We start from the raw sequence: 21,872 nt of genomic DNA on the forward strand, positions 1-21,872 counted from the left end.
TATTTTTAGGTTAGTTCCATGCTTTTGTAAGTAAATTGTATTTATGTTAGTTATATATTTTTTGTATATGCTTATAGTTTTAAGTACATCGTTTTTTAAGTAGTTTTTTTTAACCTGTTTTCAATGATTTAAATTATTTTTAGGTTAGTTCCATGCTTTTGTAATTAAATTGTATTTATGTTAGTTATATACTTTTTGGTATATGCTTATAGTTTTAAGTACATCGTTTTTTAAGTAGTTTTTTTTAAACCTGTTTTCGCCCGATTATTTTAAACGATTCATTTTATTTTCTTAGTGTTTGATGCATTTAAAATTAAACATTGTTAATGAATCGATCTGTTCATGATGAATCTGAGAAAATTTTGTTGACAAATTCTTGAGATATTACATAAATTAAGAAAGACATTCTTTAGTGGCCATAAAGTTTAAACGCTCAGTGACTCTGTTATCAGTAATCATATTATAAAAAAATGCTTTGTTTCAGTAAAAAATATTATTATATTAATTGCAGATTCATTCTTTTCACTTTCATTTAAAGCATAAATTCTACGGGAGCTAACAGAAAATTAGAGAGATACATATTACGTTATGACTGAAGGCCTTTATAATATTATGAGTAAATTATATGACTATCAAAATTTGAAGTTTTAAAATACTTTGATGAAGAATCTATTAAAGTAGGAATTGCGTAAAATATTTAATTATTAAAATTTAAACGAACATTAAGATTGGCGAACCAGCTGGTCGCCAAAGGCGGCTAGTACTACAATAAAAAAGGACAATTAAAGCGGCTAGCAAAAGTAATATTGAATTTTCTGAGAATCTATCGATTAAGATATATACCAGGTATAGAAAAAAATCTTACATTCCGTTAGGAATTTAGCGATAAAAATAACAATTGCTTTTCGTTTCCCTTTCCCCCTCTTCCACATATACCGGTTTAAGAGCAGGTTTCCCTCTTTTCCACATATACCTAGTTTAAAAGCAGCTGAATCAGCAAGTGGTTTCGACATTTATGATTTTGTGTATTGTATCAGAAAACGGCCGTTACATCTTCTAAAATCCGACATGGAAGTGGAGAGTGTTTTAGTCACTGGAGCTAATCGTGGTATTGGTCTGGAGTTTGTGAAGCAACTGGTGAAATTGCCTAAGCCCCCAAGATTTATTTTCGCCACCTTCAGAAATGAAAGCACAGCAAAGGTATTTTTTTTTTTTTTTTTTTTTAAGTTTAGAGAAGAGGAAACAGACATTTGATTCTTTTTTTTTTTCTTCTTAACTTGGCAATGCTTTTAGGCAAGCATAGTATCTGTAAATTGCGGTTGCAGAAATTGTTAAAAACGTTCTTTATAGTAGAAATTTAGTCACTTAGTTTCTTTCTTAGACAGTTTTTTATAAGAAAGTTTTTAAAAAGTATTTTGAATTTTAAATCGATTTATTAATTAAAATGTTCACATTTCCCTCAATAACTTACGGCATTTACAACATTACTCAATAATTTACGATTTTTTACTATTTTAAAATTTAATAATTTATCTTTTCAGTAATGCTAATTTAATTTCCTTGCAATATTTTGTTTAATTTTAATAAAATCAGTTTAATTAAATTAATTTTTGAACATTTATCATACAGCACATTTTATAAAGATTTATTACTCTTCTGAAATGAACTGTAATCTGTTTAATTGAGGAGTTGGCTCTCACCTTTCAATCAAAAACATAATAAGCTTACATTTCAAAATTGTTTAGCTTTCAAATTTAGATTTTCTTTTAATTCGTTTCAAATTTCACAGAAATATATATATATATATATATATATCGTGTGTTGCAGAAAGTGTGTATTCTGTGCTCCGTTTCTTTACAACAAACGAAAAATTTTGAAATTCTTCTGTAAGTTGAATGACACAGATTTGTCATATTTAACCCTTTCTAAGGCCGTGGGAAGTATACTTCCCACCAAATTTATCAATCTTTGTATGAAATTATGTAGGTTGGAATCAGTTCTGACACATTTTTTTAGTAAGTCAGAAACTTAGATGCTTCAGTTTTTTATTTCAGACAAAATGATGTGTCTTGATTTGTTACTTAATTATTAATCAACCAAATTAATTAATGAATCAAATTAAATTTATCTAATAAGCTAAATGAATCCCTTTTCTTATTCTAATTTCAAGCCTAAGAATATTTTAACATAATATGACTAGAAAAAAATGGTCCTTTAAAGGGTTAAAGCATTATATTTTTATTTATTTTTTTATGTTATAATGAAATACCGAACATAAACATGTAATTTAAGGGCTATAGTAACAATGCTACTTACTCAGTCTTTTATTTTTCATTGAAATGATTTTATTGATAATTTTATAACGATCCTTGCTCAAAAATATCAAATATTTTCAAAACAAAGCATACTGTTATTCAACTATTTGTTCATTATATATATATATATATAACCTATTCAGTCGAAAAAAGACATTTAATGGGATAATATGACTGCATTGATCTGCTGTGATATTTTGGATTTTAGATTTGAATATTTTTTACATTTATTATAGTTTCTTTTTTATATATATTTCTTCTGTTTGTATAGATAGTTTTAGAGAAAATATAGCGTTTATATTTGATTTTCAATCAGCGTTAAATTACTTGTGTTTTATTTATTCTAAATCGATTGCTTATTTTAAGTCAATTTACTTTAACTGATAATTCCATTTAATTCAATGAGCTATTTTTTTTAAACTTTCACGATTTTGGCAATTAGTTGAGAGCAATGACTTTTTAGTCAATGTTCTTTTTATTCAATACTAGCCGCCTTTGGTGACCAGCCGGTTAGCCAATATTAATGCTCGTTAAAATTTTAATAATTAAACATTTTATGTAACTCCTACTTTAATAGCTTCTTCATCAAAATATTTTAAAACTTCCAATTTTGATAGCCATATAATTCACTCATAATATTATAAAGGCCTTCAGTCATAACGTAATATGTATCTCTCTAATTTTCTGTTAGCTCCCGTAGAATTTATGCTTTAAATTAAATTGGAAATGGTTAAACTGTAATCAATATAAGAACATTTTTTACTGAAACGAAGCATTTTTTAAATATGAGTACTGAAAACAGAGGCGCTGAATATTTGAACCATATGGGCATTAAAGAATATCTTTCTTAATTATGTAATATCTCAAGAGGTTTTCTACAAAATTTTCTCAGATTCATCATGAACAAATCAATTAATTAACAATGTTTAGTTTTAAATGCATCAAACTCTAAGAAAGTAAATAGAATCATTTGAAATAATCGGTCGGAAGCATATTAACCTTCAAAACCAAGTCCGTATCCGTTGAAAATAGAGTTGTCAACAATCAGAACACAATGCGCATGCATGAATTTCCAACGCCAATTATGGTAATGCAAATGCGTGAATTTTCTACGCCTGTTGGTGTAACGCTACTCAGATTAAAAATTTTTAATTTCCTTCAATTTGTTTTATTTTAATTCAAAAGTACTTCAGAAGGGATCTGAAAGATGGATTAATTAACAAAGTTTAATTTTAAATGCATCAAACACTAAGAAAATAAACAGAATCGTTTGAAATAATCGGCCGAAAATATGTTAAGCCTATCCTCGTTATAGTGGGGGAAAAAACTGAAGCCCTACTCATTTGGTGTAGGGAAATAAAAATATTTTTTGGCGGGAAAGTTAGTTTTTAATTAATAATTAAAATTCTAATTAAAATTTCAAAAAAAGGGACCCCAGGTGCACATTCTCGATCTCCAAGGTACGCATGTGCCAAATTTGATGGTTGTAGGTCGAACGATCTGGCCTGTAGAGGCCAACACACACACACACACACACACACACACACATACACACAAATTGAGCTTTATTATAAGAATAGATTGTTTTACAAACCTGTAATGCTGCTTCCCAGCACGGTTAGTTCTATCACCGGAAAGACCAATTTATAATCATCTGTATTGGACACTGCTCGTTGTGGCGAGCCAGTAATCCCAGAGATTGGCGATAAACTTGGCGACCATTTGGCGACTTGGTGATGAATTTGGCGACTTTGGCGACAAAATGGATTATACTGGAAATTTCGACAATTTTAACGATACATCCATTAGGAACTGAGATACGCCTGATTGGCCCAGAAGGTTCTCGTCCCACCTCCCGGGAACTATAAAAGGCTGGCAGTCTCAAGCTGAAGGCAGTATTTTGAGTACAACTCTGGTTAATAGTTGAACGATCTCTTTCTCTCTGAGTGTTTCGACCAGCTTGTTGTTGCGCAGCTTTGTGCTATTACGTACTGCTGTATGTTGCTTGTGTGCGTCTCCAGCTGTGAATTTGTCTGCGTATCAGTGACTTCGTGTTAAATAAAGTCGTTGTTTGTCTTCGCACATCCACTACGCGAACCCGTTAACTTTACGGACTTACAGATGGAAGTTCTGTAACAATATTCTTTTGAATTGACAAGTGAATAAAGCACATATTCTATGAAAAACGTTTCTAGTATCGTTTTTTAAAAAAAATTTCAGAGAAGCATCTAAATATAATTGATTAGTTTTGGTAAAACACACTTTAAACTAAAATTTAAAGCATATATAATAATGCGTCGATTTAAATTATTCCGACATTAGTGAGATCGAAGTTATGCGGTCACAATTTCGCCTTGTTTCGAATATTTCCTACATTAACCCTTTATGGTTCGTTGGTAGAAATGCTTACCACCTACAAAAAGAGATTTTATGAGACCTTAAAAAAGAACTTTAAAATGATAAATAGGATAATTGGATGCTTAACATTTGTTTGAGATATCTGAACAGCTGAGAAAATATTGTCTCTATTAAATATCGTTTAATTTCAAAAGATATAAGTATGCTTAACACTACCCGTTCAGATTGCGAGTTTTCGTCATGACATTAAGCTCCAGATTTTCTCATTAAATTTAACTCTCGGAAAAGTTCTCAGAAATGAAACACCACCATGTTCTGTTATATCTAAGTATGATATTCTTATGTATAATTATCAGTATTTGTTATTAAATTTATTTAATTTAAATTCATCATTCATTTTTAAAAATGAACAAAAACTGTTCATGCAATTGGAGACTCTTAAAATTCGAAATTTTCATGTTAATGATTTTATGCATATTTTGACTTCATTTTTGATGTGTTAATTATATGAGTACTGTAGTTTAAAGCATTTTAATTTATTTTTTAACGCTAAACATGATTAAGATGTTATTCAATAAAATTGCATCAGATTGCAACATTTTTATTTTTATTTAATCTGGCAATCCTCTTAGTTGTCCTATCAAATGGTAAATGAACTTCAAACTTTAATGTAAGACAATACTGAATTTGAATTCTAAGAAATTCCATGATTTCGAACTAAAAAAAATTAAATAAAGTTATTTTAAATTGCCTAAAATTAAATGATGAATATATTTAGAAATAAACATTCAATGATACTTTCAGCCTTAACACTCAATGGTAAATATGTTTCAGATTCCCCTGAATTATCTCTGATAAGTATATTTACCACCCCTTTGTTCATAATTTAAATAAAAAAATCAGCAAACTTTTGATGTTTTAGTATTTGCATCATCAGTTTATCGTTATGTAACCCTAAAAAATGGAATTTGTCCATGCCTCGGAGTTATGCCTGATAAAGGGTTTGTGGTGAAAGCTTATAAACCAGTTAACAGCTATGCTACATGAGCAATTGGTCAATTGCTTTTGTATTGTGGTCATGTTACTCAGCTGCGAACCATAAGGTCCCAGGTTCTATCCTCGCTCAATTCAATCCTCCATATTGGTGACCTCGGACGATGAATCTTCAACCTTCGTACAGCTGTTGTGGTGCCATCTGCCCGCAGCAAACCAAAATCGTCAAACTCACTTGACGCAGTATCAGCAACCACTCACCCACACACGCTCGCCATAACGATTGGCGCTACTCAAATGAGTACAGGCGCATTAGAATCAATAGCTAATACATCTCTACTCAACAGCCATATCGTTCAACTCACTGGAGGGAGGGTCTGTGGGGAAAGCTTATAAGCCAATTAACAGCAACGCTACATGAGCAATTGCTTTTGTATTGTGGTCATGTTACTCGGCTGCGAACTACAAGGTCCCAGGTTCTATCCTCGCTCAATTCAAATCGCCACAGGTTAAATTAAATACAAATGTAAATCCAGAAAGAAAACGAAAATTAGTTCGTTTTTCTTTTTAAAAAAATGTCCTGAAATTTATATAAGAAATTGATTAAATCACAATTTGATTCTATAATATTTGAAGTTGGCAGTATTTGCAATCGCATTTGGAAGTTAATTGATAAAAATGATGTCAAATATGTAATGATGGTAACCATAAAGCTGACATCTCAGAAACAGATGCAACAAAAAAAAAGCAAAAAGCATATGCAAGTTTGACAGAAATGAAATGAAATTGAATCAATAATTGAATCAAAATTGAAAAAGTTAAAAATTTTAGATATTGCAGTTTTTATTGAGAAATACGTCCTAATTACAAAGAAACGAATTAAAAAAATTAGATAGAGAGGAAAATATTTTTTGTCAGGAAAAAATTTTTTTGAAAGGTCAGTGAAGTCTTTCCTATCTTGTGAGATCAATCTCATCTAAATAATTCCATTTTGTACAACAGTTTAATTTTACTGCGTATTGATACAATAATTTATCTTTATTCGTTCCTCCTAACAAAAGGAACCATCTCCAATTAATTACAATTCACATGTATTTAAATACAAAGGTAGATCCTAATTTACACGCTTTTTATAAAACCAACACATCTTGAAGTTTCCGGGTGTTTCAGTATTATTTTTTTAATGTTGTGAGTATTAATAATCGATGTTTATGTTTCATTTTATAAAACTCCAAATCCAGCATTTATTTTTCTTGATATTCAAGAAACATTTCACTTTCTCATATACATAGTATAGAGAAAGAAACCGTCAAAAAATTCGAAATCGTCGCGAAGCAGTAATTCGAACTAAAGATTTTGAAAAATCTCCACGTTTTTCACCTCCCTGGGTTTGAAAAACACATTTTTGGAAAACGTCAGTCGTCTGTCTATCTGTGACAAAGATAACTCGGAAACCTTTGAGCTAGACGGCTGAAATGCAGTCTTTGCACCAAATTTGTAGAGTTCTATCAAATTTTAGGTAAAATCTGTTCAAATACAAAATGAATAGAGCTAGATAGTGTTACTAACCTTTAATTTTGCTTTCCATTACGAATAGTAACATCATAAGAAAGACCGTTTTACAGTCATCTGTATTTAATGATGTCGGATGCCGAGGCAATTATCCCAGGGCTTGGCGACAAAGTTGGCGACCATTTGGTGATTAAGCGACGAATTTGGCGATTTTGGCAACAAAATAGATAAGGCTCGAAACTTCAAGAATTTTATCGATCCGTTCATTAGGAACAGAGATACGCCTGATTGATCTAAAAGATTCTAGGACCGCCTCCCGAAGTATAAAAGGCCGGCATTCTCAAGCAATGTGTGTCGTCGAGAGTCATCGTCGTGAATTGTAGTAGGAGACGCCGATAAGTACTGAGACTTCGAGAGGGTAACGAAGCAACAGACGAGTGCCAACGTTACGTGGAGAGAGTGCTGAACTGCTTTGTGCCGAATTCTGTTGTCTACTGTGGAAGTAGCGTCGTATCTTTTGAGTAGTAGCCAGTTGTCAGAAGTAGTGAGTCCGAAGCTAAAGCAAGGAGACAGTGAGAAGTACAGCCGTTTTGGAGAGACGGTAGAGCGAAGCTCCGAGGATCCCATCTCCTGCTGGTTTCTGTTTGACTGCTACGTGTGCTGTCGACAGTTGCTACTTGTGGGCTACTGTCTGCTGTAGTGTGCTTCTGTGTGATGTCCTGTGTTCGTCTAGGGTGTAAATATTTGTCGTCTGTGTATTCGTCGTCTTTGTGTACTTGTGCTCTTTGTGTAAATAAACGTCGTTGTGTTCTACTGAGGCGTGCTGATTGTGTTCTCACACCATACACCAACTATCAAAAGAACCCGTCAGTGAGGGATATCCATAACAATAGTTAAAATTCAGTACACTGTTTTAACATCTATAGGGTAGATATCTATCAAGTTTTCAGACAAATTCACCCAAGGTTTGAGCGCCCATTGGTCTGTACTTTCAGAAACATGTAAACGCGGTAATTCAAAAACGCAATGATTTCAATATATATCGAATTTGGTATCGGATTTTGTGACTACAAGTGCAATTTCGTGTCAAATTTTTGTTTTAATCAGTTGGGACAAACGTGTCTAAAACACAAATTCGATTTTCGCTTGCCAGGAATTAATCGCCAAATAACTTGCCAAAAATGACAATAAAAAGGCTAAATTCACACAAAAAATTAATATTTCATTACTATTGTGCGCCAATGCTACTTAAGGCGTTTTCTGGCATGACAAATTTATTAGAGAGTATGCGAGAAAGTTTTGGTGGTACGACTCCCGCTGATTTAAATCAGTTATTTATTTACTGAAGGGACTCCTAAATCCCATTAGTTTTATCGTGATACTGCATCAGTTTTCTCATGAACTATGAAATCCACTTCTATGAAATTCTTTTTTGAATTTGAATATTTTTTCTTTGGAAGCTGGCTAAAGACAAGTATATATGAAGATATAAGCCCAGGATAATTGCATAAAAGATTGGAAATCGTTTTTGTATTCGCATATATTGGGTGAATCGTAGTTTTACCCCTTTCTTCGCCGTTGGCGATAACGCACCAAAGCTGGCAACTCCCGTTTTTTCTAGTCTAGGTCTCCTCCGAGACACACGGCGTAAGGTCTCTTGGTTGGCGAGTTGGCGATTTTTGAAAAGTGCGCCAAGCAGGAGGTTAAACTACGATCGCGCCAAAATACTTATTTCTTGATGATAAATTATAATTTTTTTCTCTATTTTGTCATTTTTCATATCAAGCATAAAGTTATTGATAAAATTGTTTTGCTCTTTTAAAATTACCATTAAAATTTCAAATATAAGAAAATAATATAATACTAATATTCCGAAAATAGTGCTTCCGAAATGTCCTATGAGAACTTTTAAGTCCTAAAGTATTTTTCATGTAATTAATAACCTTCGAGATAATTTGAAATGAAAAGTATACTGTAGATTATTTAGTTGTACCTAAATTAAATCTAAAAAAAACACAAATTTACAAAAATGTTAAAGAAATTCAGCAAATAAAAGTTTGAGGCTATGAAGTTAAAATAAAGTTGAGGGTACACTTCTGCTATGAGGTATAATTTTAGTAATTTCACATTATAAGCATTTATTATTCTTACACTTCTAGGCTCTGCAAGAAATCCAAGACGAAGCAAAACAGACAGAAGTGGTCCTAATCAAGATGGGTAAGTTTTAACGACTGTTTGTTTCGTTTAAAGTTTAATATGAGCCTGAATTTTAAAATATATCACTTTATGTATATTTATAAAGTCTGATATAAAATATGAATAATTAAATGAAAGTCAGGAGTAAATTTTGTTGTTAAGTATATTTCAAGTATATGTGTGTGAAAGTTAGAAATTTAGATCCAACTATATCATCAAAAATGAAGCAATATAGATTTCTAAATCAGTAGCGCTATAATCTATGTCAGTAGCAATACAATCAGTAGCGCTATAATTATTAACATGTTAATTATTTAAGTGATAAGTATGAATCATTGGCGAGCCACTCGACAACTGAAGTTCCTATTAGCACCAAATGACAACAACGATTGTTACGGTATCTTTATTATTGGCTGGTATCTAGAACATCGTGGAGATATCGTATAAAATCTTGTATTAATAAGAGTATTAAACATTAATGCCGTATTGCTGTGTTCGTTGCATGTTTTCGAATGCAAATAGGTGCAAATTATACACTGTGATAACACCATTTATTGAAAATATAGTTTGTTGGTGAAAGACCCAAAGTTAGATTACCAACTGGCGCTACAATTTAGTGTTTCTATTGATCGGTAAATTCTTTTGCCTCTCCCCCCCTTCAAGTTTCTATGTTCTTCTTTTTTTTTTTTTTTTTTACCCCTTATCCTTGCAAATTATAAAAAAATTTCTCTCAGTCACTGTTTAAAACGCAACATAATTATTGAAATTTTTTGTTCATGGATTTGAATTTGTTTTCTGTTTCTTCCTGTTTAGATGTTACAGAAGCAGAAGATATTGATAAAGCGCAGAAGCTTATCGAAGAGAAAGTCGGAGACAGCGGCCTCAATCTCTTAATAAACAACGCTGGTGTTCTTAGATATCAAAATTTCTTCGACATAACAGAAGAAGATATGCTGTTCCACTTCAGGAATAATGCTATTGCACCTGTCATGGTTTTGAAGGTAAATGTGTCTTTTAATAGGTATTAAGACAGGATCCGTGGTATTTTTGTATATGTCCTCTTATAAGATCTGTGGTGAAGCTTATAAGCCAGTTAACAGTTACGGAACCCGAGTAATTTCTTTTGTCTTGTGGTCTTGTTACTCGGCTGCGAACCGCAAAGTCCCAGGTTCTATCCTCGCTCATAACAATCCGCCACATATCCTATTATTTTAGAGATGGGATTTTAGAAATTTCAAAATACATATCGCAAAAAAGATCTCACTTTGTGGTATATTCTTCATCGAAGTTGTCCGAGGTGGCCTGGTGGTAAGGTCTCGGCTTGTGAGCCGTAGGGTTTCAGGCTCGAGACCCGATTCCACCGAAGAACCGTCGTGTAAGGTGGTCTGTTGCACCTTAAATCCGTCATGCCAAACGTCCTTCCGCTGGTGTGGTGTGGTGTGGGTGCCAGCTCAGGTGTCGTCCTCGTCACCTGACCGCGGTTCAAAATTACGAGGTCCGTCCCAAAATAGCCCTAGTGTTGCGTTACAACGGGACGTTAATATAACTAAACTAAACTAAACTCTTCATCGAAGTTTGCTAATTTTTTTGGCATCATGCATTGGGAAATGTTGCATGATAGGATATTCGAATTGCTTGCAAACTTATTTGAGGAGATTTTAATTCGACGTTTAGAATAGTAAAGATTCCCAATCAATAGAATTGAATGAAAGTAGGGGGGAGGGAATGAATGGAGTCTGTCACTGAAGATATTCAAAACAAAAGTGAGGACCGCATTGAGGTTTTATACAAATATATACAGAGTAAAGCAGAAAATATTGGCTACAAAAAGAGTTCAAATATAAAACAGGTACTAAAAGAATAGCAATAAAAATTTAGAGAAAGAAGAAAGAATTTTGGGAATTGGTCTTCCCAAAACTTTCTCGCGTACTTTCTAATAAACTTGTCATACCAGAGAAATCCTTACGTGGCTTTGGCGTACAATAGTTACGAAATATTAACTTTTGGTGGGAATTTAACATTTTAACTGAATCTATCTTTCCGTCCTTGGCGAGTTATTTGGCGATTAATCCTGTTTGTGTTTTAGACATGTTTTCCTCTACTGACTAAAACAAAAATGTGACGCAGAACTGCACTTGTATTTATAAATTTACTACAGTTGTAGTTGGTGAAAAATCTATGCCCCATATTTTATCATCCATAAACTTCAAAGCATGTTTCTTATCTAATGAATAAATAGGTGTGTAATTTTTGACAGAAATCTAGTCCTCCCACTGGATGCCATCTCAGGTGTCTTCCTCGCCATCTGACAGCGGTTCAAAATGACGAGGTCCGTCGTAATATAGCCTTAGTGTTGCTTTAAAACGGGATGTTAATATAACTGAATTGAACTGAACTGATAGAAATAAAATTTGGTGTGAAGACCATATATGAAATTCCATTCGTCTAATTCAAAGTGTTTTTGATATATCATATTCACAGATAGACAAACAGACATAATTTTAAAAATGCACTTTTCGAATTCTGAAACGTGGATATTCATTGAAATCTCGAGTTCGAATTTTTTGATGATAACAAAACTTTTTCGTGCATGAGAAAGTAAAAATATATTGAAAATTCAGTTTCACGTTTCATCAAGAAGAAAAACTGTCTTTTCAGAAAATGTTTCCTCTGCTTCAGAAGGCTGCTGCACGAAAAATGGGAGGGATGAGCGTCTCTAGAGCGGCAGTTCTCAACATTGCCGCTTTTCTCGGCTCAGTCACTGAACTGACAGAAACATATCCTGAAAAATGGCTGACAGTAATGAGTTACAGAACCAGTAAGGTAAGTTCTGAAACATTTGAACCCCTCTCAATCTAATAGTCTCAACTATCTCCATCCCTAAAAGTACACATAAATTTTTTACGTACACCAGTCGGCGTAAGTAAGCGTCCTTGCATAGGGGTAGAGCATCTTCTCCGTGATCTGGCCGTCCCGGGTTCGAATGCTGGTCAGGGCATGGTTGTTCTTCGTCTGTGTTCTATCTGTGAGATGTGTGAATGTGCCCCCCTGTAAAAAGGGGTTGTGCAAGCGAATGTGTGAATTTTATCTTCATATGAGCTAAAGTCAGACTTCTGCCCTCGGGTGCTCAGGGGTCTTTACCCTCAAAAGTTACTGCACCCCCTTTCCGTGGTAAAGCGGACACGACATCATCACCAGTCGGCGTCAAAAATATAGACAATTTATTTTACATTCTTTTTATATCAGTCAATATTTTGTGTAGCAGAAAGTGTGTATTCTGTGCTTTCTTTTCTTTAAAACAAGCGAGAAAATTTGAAATTTTTGTATTTGAAGCATTATATTTTTGGTTTGGTTTTTATATTATAACGAAAAACTGTACATAAATATGCAATTTAAAAGTTATAGTGACGATCTGTTACTTACTCGATCTTTTGTTTTTTATTGAAATGATTTTACTGATCATTTTATAACGATAGCCTTTTCCAAAAATATCAAATATTTTCAAAACAAAACATAATTTGGCTATTATTATACTATTACACACATTTTTTGGGCTTACATATTAATTTATCCTGCCAAAAGTTTCAAAAAGGAATGGCAGTAAATGGGTTAATATTTTGGTTTAAAATCAAATCCTTTTACACAGAAAATATACAAATATTTAGTCCTGAATAGATTTTGGATTAAGTGAAGATTAGTGCGCACCCGAGTTTGTCGCCAATATTGCAACCCACCGGAATGCTTTTCTAGCAACCCTAATGCTGTTTTGTTTACTACTTTTTGCAATGCCCGAGTTGTACATAAACTACAACTATATTATGAAAAATATTAAATTAAAAATATTAAAAAAATATCGATTAAATATTTTAATTTTGTTCTTTATTATAATTAAAACTTTATTAAATAAAGAAAGTTAAGCTTATAATTAAAAGATATTTTCTTCTTTCTTTTTTTAATGTGAATACGAACAGAAAATATTTATTCTTTTGCAATTTTTAATTCTCTGTATGCGCTTTAAAAAATCGTCTGCATTCTCACTTTAAAATGGAATGGAATTCTTCGCAGTTCTCGTAATTCTTTTGGTGTTATAACGGTTGGTTCTCTTCATAATTTGTTATGTCGGGAGTATTTCAAACCTATAGAATGAATGAAGGATGAGTTAAATATGTGTATATATATATTTTTACGAGTTGATGAAGTTAGGAAAGGATACTTGTTTGAAATTTTGTATGAAGAATGTTCCTTCTTTCTCCGTTCTTCCTTTTCTTTTGGTTATGTACTGTTTCAGTTATTCACACAGACCTTATGTTCAATGTGCTAGCGAAGCTACTAGGTTCCCGCTCCCGCTGCTAGGGAAGCCGTAGGATGTTTTTTTTAGTTAAAAAATTCTGCCCGGTGCCCTCTAGAGATGCCGAAGGCATCTCTAGGAGGCACCGGGCAGTATGGGAAAAAAAAAACAATACTTATCAGTAAAAAGTCCTAGTTGTATGGCGGGAAATGGTAACCGTAACTGTTCCGCGGAAGTATTTGTTTATTTTGTCCGCCATCTTTATTGGCGACTTGGCATTGTTGGCCCAGCTGGGTGCACACTAAAATTCACTTTTACCTAGATTTTTCTGCTCTATAATTAGATGACACCTTCTGATATAAAAATATAATGATTCAATTAAGAATCCATAAAACACTTAAGATGTTTATAGATTGCTGATGTTCTATATATATGAAATGCTATCTTTCGTGGCAGAGAAATCGGGCTCATTATTAATTATCAAATAGCAACAGTCAAATATAAACAAAACATCATGCGGATTTCAGACTGCTTCATTCATTGAACACTTTTGCAGCTGCATTGAATCAAACGCTTCGCTTAGCTAATTAATTGAATTACAAAATATTATTAGATGTGTTCTGGAGATAGTTCAAAATATCATTAGACAGTTCTGGAGATAATGTCACCAAAGAAGACATTCAGTCAGAGGAAAGAAGATATAAAAGAAATAGATCTCAAACAAAAAGTTCAATCAAGTGCAAAAATAGACTTACCCGTTGCCAGATAAGTAATCGTGATAAAAAATTAAGATTAATGCGCGTTTCCCGACAACCACGTCAAAATTCATGCCAATCGTCTAAAAGCTCTCTAAAAGTCTACAATCCTGGGTGTATACCAGAAATACTAACAAACAGTTTTTAAAGTTGCTATAAAAAATTGCCACACTTATATTTGGAGAAAATCACTTAAAAAATTTTTCAATTTTGGCACCCGAATATTAATTTTGGTACGACCGGAGTTTAATCCCCTGCTTGGCGTAATTTTCAAAAATCGCCAACAACGGTCTTGCGCCGTGTTTTTCGGGTGGTTTTTGAGAAGACGATTTTGAAAAAGTAAACAAAATACCAGTGTTAAAAGCTTAAATTTTAAATAATTTATTGCAATATTTAAAATTTTAAAACTGGAAAAGAACATTTAAAATCATAGTATTTAAGTAAATTAGATACAAACAGAAATGCTTAGTAACACATTGTTGTTTTTAATATAGTTCTTTAAGCATTTATATGCTATGCTACTTTTATGCTATTATTATTATTATTATTTATATACAATGTTATGCTATTTTTAAGCTATGTTTACAAAATTATCGATAGTATTTTTAATACAGTTTTTTAAGCATTTTTTTAAAATTTTTAATATTTTTTTAAATTATTGTAAAAATATTATTTTAATACAGAGAATTTTTACTTACCCATCCACATTCAAGACAACGAAAAGAAATGCTAGATTTGAGTTTAAGATACGAGATAAGATTCGATAAGATTTAAAGACATAAAATTTACTTATTAATTTAGTTTTTTAAAAAAATAGCCGCCACTGGTGACCACCTTGTTTGCCCATATTTTTATGCTATTAAATGATTATTCACACACACACACACATATATATATATATATATTGTTACAAAAATTTTTCTTCTACAAATACCGCTAATCAATCGCAACACATTTAATCTCTAGTTCAGCAGTTTGCTTGCTGTCTAATCCTCCTGTTTCTTTACTTGTAGGCGACTCCGACTCCTCTCACACACAACTTCTTCACTGCAGCTTCAGAGTGCCCGTCTTTTATAGTTCCGGGAGGTGGGGCTAGAATCTTCAGACCAATCAGGGTCTACTGACCCTGATTGGTCTGGATCGTGTATCGTGGTCCAATAGGAACCACGATACACGATTTGAGTGCATCGTGGTTCCTATTGGATGGATCGTGAAACTTCGCGAACTGTCCAGTATGATCCATTTAGTCGTAAATAAATTGCTTTACCGAGATAGATATTAAAGAGAATTAAAAATGGAGCGTCTCGTCTATGTCTTCAAACTGCATTCTGCTTCAAACAAAACATGTTAAATATATATATTCTACAAAGGAAAACAAGCAACTAAAAGAATGTTTTGGTGGATGAGTTTTCATTCCATCATAATATTTAAAAAAACGTATCAAATCAATTGTGTATCAAATTAAATTAACTTGTACAAGTGTAACACACTTCCTTTGTTTGGAATTCTCGCAAAATGTGACAGAAGTTTATAAATGTGATAGATTATATACTAAATTTCATCCGTCTCACTTAAAGCCTTTTTGAGTTGTTGGAAGGTAAAGATTCATCAAAATCTATTGACCGAGTTCTTTGACATGGCAATATTTCTCTCTCTATGTGCAAGGGAGAAATGGCGTTGTATGCAATATTGTCATGCAAAATAGGACACGAAGACATCGGTTTAAAATGTGTTTAATCGTTTCTAAAATGTGTTACAAAGCATGCTCAATGTGGCGTCACCATTTTCTGAAACCGAGTTAAATCGCATTACTGCAATCTCAACAGTAGTCTTAACATATCAGGAGGAATGTCACGCACATGTCGGTGTATCGAATCTTTCAGTTCCTCTAAATTGTTTATATTATCACCATAAACAGTGCTTTTTGAGATAACACACATTGAGCATGCTTTGTAACACGTTTCAGAAATGATTAAAAACATTTTAAACATGTTGTACTTTGTTTATCAATATTACATACAACGCTATTTCTCTCCTGGTTGTGAGCTTTTGAACGATTTTTTTTTTTTTTTTTTTGCCGGAAAAGAAATTTTTATATCCTTTTTTAAACTATAATCGAGTTTGATTGCATTTATTCCGGTAAGTTTTCTCTTATGATAATTTCAAACTGGAACTTCAATTATAACCACCCTGTATATAAATATAGATTGTATAGATCTATAGAGACTGTTGTATTTTGTGCTATAATTTCATTTATCGATATTACCGTAGACATTTATCGATTCATTTACCGTAGACATTTGTCGATACATTTATCGTTCATTTATCGATATTACCGTAGAATAATTTTTAAAAAGTATTTTAAATTGCATGACATATTCCATATTCACCAAAAGACTTTTATAGTTAAATACAATCAGAAAGTTATTATATTGATGTCTATCCTATTTCGATGTTTATTTTATCGATGTCATCAATATTTATTTTATCGATGTTACCGATGTTTATTTTATCGGTTAATTCATGTTTGCTCTTCTAGGCGGCCTTGAACATGGCCATGCGGGTGGTTGCTCTCACAGTGAAAGACCAGGGTGTCCTAGTAGTGAATATGTGTCCTGGCTGGGTGAAGACGGACATGGGAACGGAAAATGGCCTATTAGAGATTACGGACAGTGTCTCCTCCATGATGGAGACTCTTGCACGACTCGACGAATCTCATCAAGGAGTTTTTGTGAACAGAAAAGGAAAAACAATTCCGTTCTGAAATCTACCTGAGAAAATTCCACTTGTAGTATCCGAATTGTAGTTTTTATTACTTAATAAACATTCAGGAAATCTAATTAAAATTGTAATTTATTAAGAAAAAAAATATTTTACATCATACCTATTAGCAATTATTTTAGTAGGCTATTTTTGTTGTTGCAAATCTCACATAAATTATTGATTCTTTTGCTGTTTTTTTTTTTTACAGTTTTTGTTGTTGCTTGATATCTTATATTGCCTGATTATAAATCATTGGTCCAATTTTAAAATAGTTTCAAAATATGGAATAATTAATGATATACTGAGATTGAAGTTAAGTATTTAGTATGTTTTAGAAACCAATTTCAAAATTAACTCAAAAATCGAAATATTAAATTTAATTTCGTTCAATCATTAGTACGAAGTTAATTTCGTTCAACCATTAGTACGAAGTTAATTTCGTTCAACCATTAGTACGAAGTTAATTTCGTTCAACCATTAATACGAAGTTAATTTCGTTCAACCATTAGTACGAAGTTAATAGTAGGGATAGAGATTTAAACTAAATGCTTTATAAATGTATATTATATGATTAGAGAACATTAAAAATTTGTGATATAAAGAAACATTTTATTTAGTTTTATTTGCATGTAATATCTATCTTCCATATGTAATATTTTCTTTTGAAATACAGTGTTTTGAAATTGGATAAATTCCTTAAAATCATCTTAAGAATCTTCTTATGTGATGTTTTTTTCCCCTTATTAACTTTTTTGATTGAGAATTCTTTTTGGGGGAATATTTTTTATATCGATACTGGAGCACAAACATTTCTAGAGGTGTATTTGTGCAAATATATTGTTAATTGCACATTGTTTTGCATTTTTCTTTTAATAAGATGAACAATATATTCACTAAAGATTCTATAAACAAATTCTATAAAATGTATTCATTTTCTTTTAAAACATGCATCTAAAAAGCTGCCTCTAAAAAGCATATAGAGTAAGAACTTTTTAGAAGCGTGTTTGTGCGAACACATTGTTAACTACACATTGTTTTATGTTTTTCTTTTAACACAAATAATATATTCATCAAAAAAATCTATAAACAAATTCTACAAAATTTTTTAAGACATGCATCTAACAAGCTACCTTTAAAAAGCACATAGAATAAGAATATTCAGCAAACTTATCAAGTTCTTCAAAAAAAATTGCAATAAGAATTTCTGAACAAAATAGAGAAGTGCTTACAGCTCTGAAAACAGCTTTCAATACCACAATTTTATCACACTTCTACGTTCCTGTCTTTCAAGTTTTCTCATCATTGACAACATCTTTTTTTGTTGTTGTTTGACACCTTAGATTGCCTATGTTCACTACGTATTAAAATCCTCAAGTTTACATTTATGAAATTTTATGTTTCCCATCGTTTAAAGCACGACAAGCAATTCTAGCGGGAATAAGATAAGATTTAAAAATTCTGTCATAATCAAACAGATCGTTTCGAGTAACCATGACGTCATTTATTGAGGAAGTGAAAATTTAGGTAAAATTTATGATCTTGAAAAATATATCAAACGAAGAAGAAATAAATGAGGCAAACAGAAAATTTCTCTTTAGATTTTATATTACGAAAAAAATAATCTTTTTATTCCAATAAATGTTTGTTAATATTGTAAATACAAATCAATTTATTGAATACTTAACGTTTTTTACATATAACTCTAAGTAATTATTCATGAGATGTAATTTCACATCCTGTTATGAAAGATAACGAAACTGGAAGACTGTATTATTCATATTCTATTCTTCTTCTAGCTAAGTAATTAGACAAAGCCAATAACAGTTATTAATCTATACTGTCATCTATTTGAAGTAAGTACTAGAAATATTAATGTTGTTATTTCTAATGGCACTTGCCATGGACAAGCTTGCTGACGAAATCAGCGATTTTAAGCCGAGTGTGCGTCTCTTGTTTTTATGTAGGGCCAAGAGTACATCTTAGCTACTCCCGCATCACATTCGCTTGCACAGCCCCTTTTTACAGGGGGGGGGCACATTCACACATCTCACAGACAGATCAGGTGAAGAACAACCATGCCCCAACCGGGACTCGAACCCAGGACACCCAGATCACGGGGAAGACGCGCTAGCCCTATGCCTGGACGCCGACAGAAATATTAATGATATAGTATATTAATGACACACTCAATTCTTTTTTTTTTTTTTTTCCTTTTCCTTTTTCCACAAAAGAAGTGATTTCACGCCATTTACACAACCGTTTCTCTGATATCTTTATAAGGGTAAAAGCGAATTAATACTGTAATTATTTTTCTTTTTCTCTTTTATGCATGTGTTACGTCACATTTTATTTCACTGATAACGGTGACAATTTTGTTCATATTTGGAGATTAATTGCTTGCATGCGGGTAATATTCGAAAATCAAATGTATGTTTTATATACGTTTTTCTCAACCAAAATTTGACAGAGAAAATTTGTAGAAAAAAAATCACATACCAAATTTGATATATTTAAGTCATTGCGTTTTTCAGCTATCGCGTTGGCATATCTCTGAAAATACAGATCGGCCGAAGGGTCAACCTTTTGTTGGATTTGACTCAAAGTTTGATAGGTGTCTGTACTGCAATTGTTAAATCTGTGCATAAAATTTTATCTTATTTATCTCTTTTCATTTTTTAATTATCATGTTAATGCATAATCGAATAGACCGATTACTTTTGAAGGATTTTGTTCAAATTTTGACAGAAATCTATAAATTTGGGTGTAAAGACCGTGCACCAAATTTCATTTGTCTAGCTAAAGTATTTTTGAGTCATCTTTATCACAGACAGACAGACTGGGAGATATTTTCAAAAATGTGTTTTTTGAACTCGGGAGAGTCTGAAAAGTGAAGATTCGCCAAAATCTCGAGATCAAATTTTTTGACGATTATAATATTTTCTCTTTCTATATTTCGTAGATGGGAAAGAAAACAAAACATTTATACGGAATATACAGGAAGAAAGGATATTCTCTGTAGAACTTTAATAAAGATCCAAAATAATTATATGTACGGATGATAATTAGAGAGATTGGAAAAAAAATAATCATTTATAGTTTAATATTTCTCAGTTTATTTACCAATGCTAACCCCTCAAATGCATATGTTTGTGTTTGTTAACACTACTAAATAAACAAATGAATGTTCTAGAATAAGATTAACCTACATAAATTAAAACACCTTGAATAAATGTGGCATCAATATACGGTTTCAAGCCAAACATGTTAAAACCATGCCAGTTGCGCGAAAACTTGCCAAAAATCCGCCATTTTGGATGGCTACCAGAAATGGGTACAAATGGCTTTCAGCATTGCAACAAAAATTTGTCAAGATTACATTTGGCAAGAAATTGCCCAAAAATAATTCAGCTTTGACTACCGTACATTAATTTTAAGTCTATTCAACGCTTTTAAAGATGTACTTCATGATTTATAATATTCAAAAAGATAAGAACATTTTGATAATCGTTCATTTTCAAATGTCAATTTATTCTAAACTTTTTTGAATATCTATTTTGTTGTCATTCCGTGAAAACTAAATTTAACAAAAACAAAGATAGTCATATACACATAGAGATCCATTATTTGAACTCAATCTATTGTAACATTTTTTTTTCCAAGTTCAAGATTATATATTTATGCTCTCAGGCATAATAATAAATATATACATATTTTATGTATGAAAAATGGTAGTAATATCAATCTAATTAAATTCCTTATATTATTCAGATTTCAAACTATAGAATTTCTTCATCAATATTATCATAGCATGAAAAGAACTAAACTGGCATAAAAAAAATATGTTCCACGTTGTGTATAATTTTTTGCCGGGTTTACACGCGGCCAGTTATAAGACGGCAAGTAAGTGGCGTATGTGTAGAAAGGGATTGATTTATGGTTGCTACAACTTCATAAGATAGATTCAAGCATTCTATGCTTGGCTACAAATTGCCATTTTGGCCTCCCTATTTTTTTTCACTGCATATCATATTAAAATGGTGGATTTTACACAAAGAAACACAGTAAAATAAAATTTAAAAAAGTCAACATATCTAAATTTGGGAAACTATAGGGAAAAAAAGGGCAAATACAATAAAACACACACACACACAACTTAGCATCAGAAAGAGCAAAGAACAAAAAATGTCGGAATTAATCTACAATACGTGATAAATTTTTCCATGCCAAAAAAAAAAAAAAAAAAAAAAAAAAAACACCGCCAAATTTCACAAACGCATGCGCAGTAAGAAAAAATACAATGCAGCGGCTTGTTATTGTCTCGTCGGGACAGTTACTTACCATCGACTGAACAACATTTTTCAGCCTTCCTATGCATGCGCTGCTTACTTGCCGTCTTATAACTGGCCAAGTGTTAACGCGGCATTTATGTGAAATGGATGAAAGAAAATAACTTTCCATGAATAATGAAGTCAAATAAAAATGACGTCACGTTCAATTAATTTCTTCAGCATTAAAAAAAATAAATGCATTTAGAACATTTTAAAATGAAAAAGAATTTTCGATTAAAGCTATCATCTTTTCACAAAATTTCATAAAATTATCTGTTGTTGAATCCTATAAAAACACTACAATAAAAGAATTGATAAGAAACAAGAATATCCTTGTAGCAATAAAAATGACTTCTATTATTGC

The 21,872-nt window shown here is 32.0% G+C and overlaps 1 protein-coding gene across 1 annotated transcript; it reads left to right on the plus strand.

Annotated features, from left to right (window-relative positions):
* The first annotated feature begins 992 nt into the window (after positions 1-992).
* On the plus strand, positions 993-17,262 carry LOC129988869 (C-factor-like). The gene is made up of 5 exons (XM_056097146.1): positions 993-1,200; positions 9,338-9,395; positions 10,188-10,375; positions 12,033-12,197; positions 16,957-17,262. Exons 1-5 carry the CDS (start codon positions 1,069-1,071, stop codon positions 17,179-17,181), a joined length of 768 nt encoding a protein of 255 aa, XP_055953121.1. The 5' UTR covers positions 993-1,068; the 3' UTR covers positions 17,182-17,262.
* The last annotated feature ends 4,610 nt before the right edge of the window (positions 17,263-21,872 follow it).

The sequence above is a fragment of the Argiope bruennichi genome, chromosome 10 (assembly GCF_947563725.1).
Source record: "Argiope bruennichi chromosome 10, qqArgBrue1.1, whole genome shotgun sequence".
Lineage (NCBI taxonomy): Eukaryota > Metazoa > Arthropoda > Arachnida > Araneae > Araneidae > Argiope > Argiope bruennichi.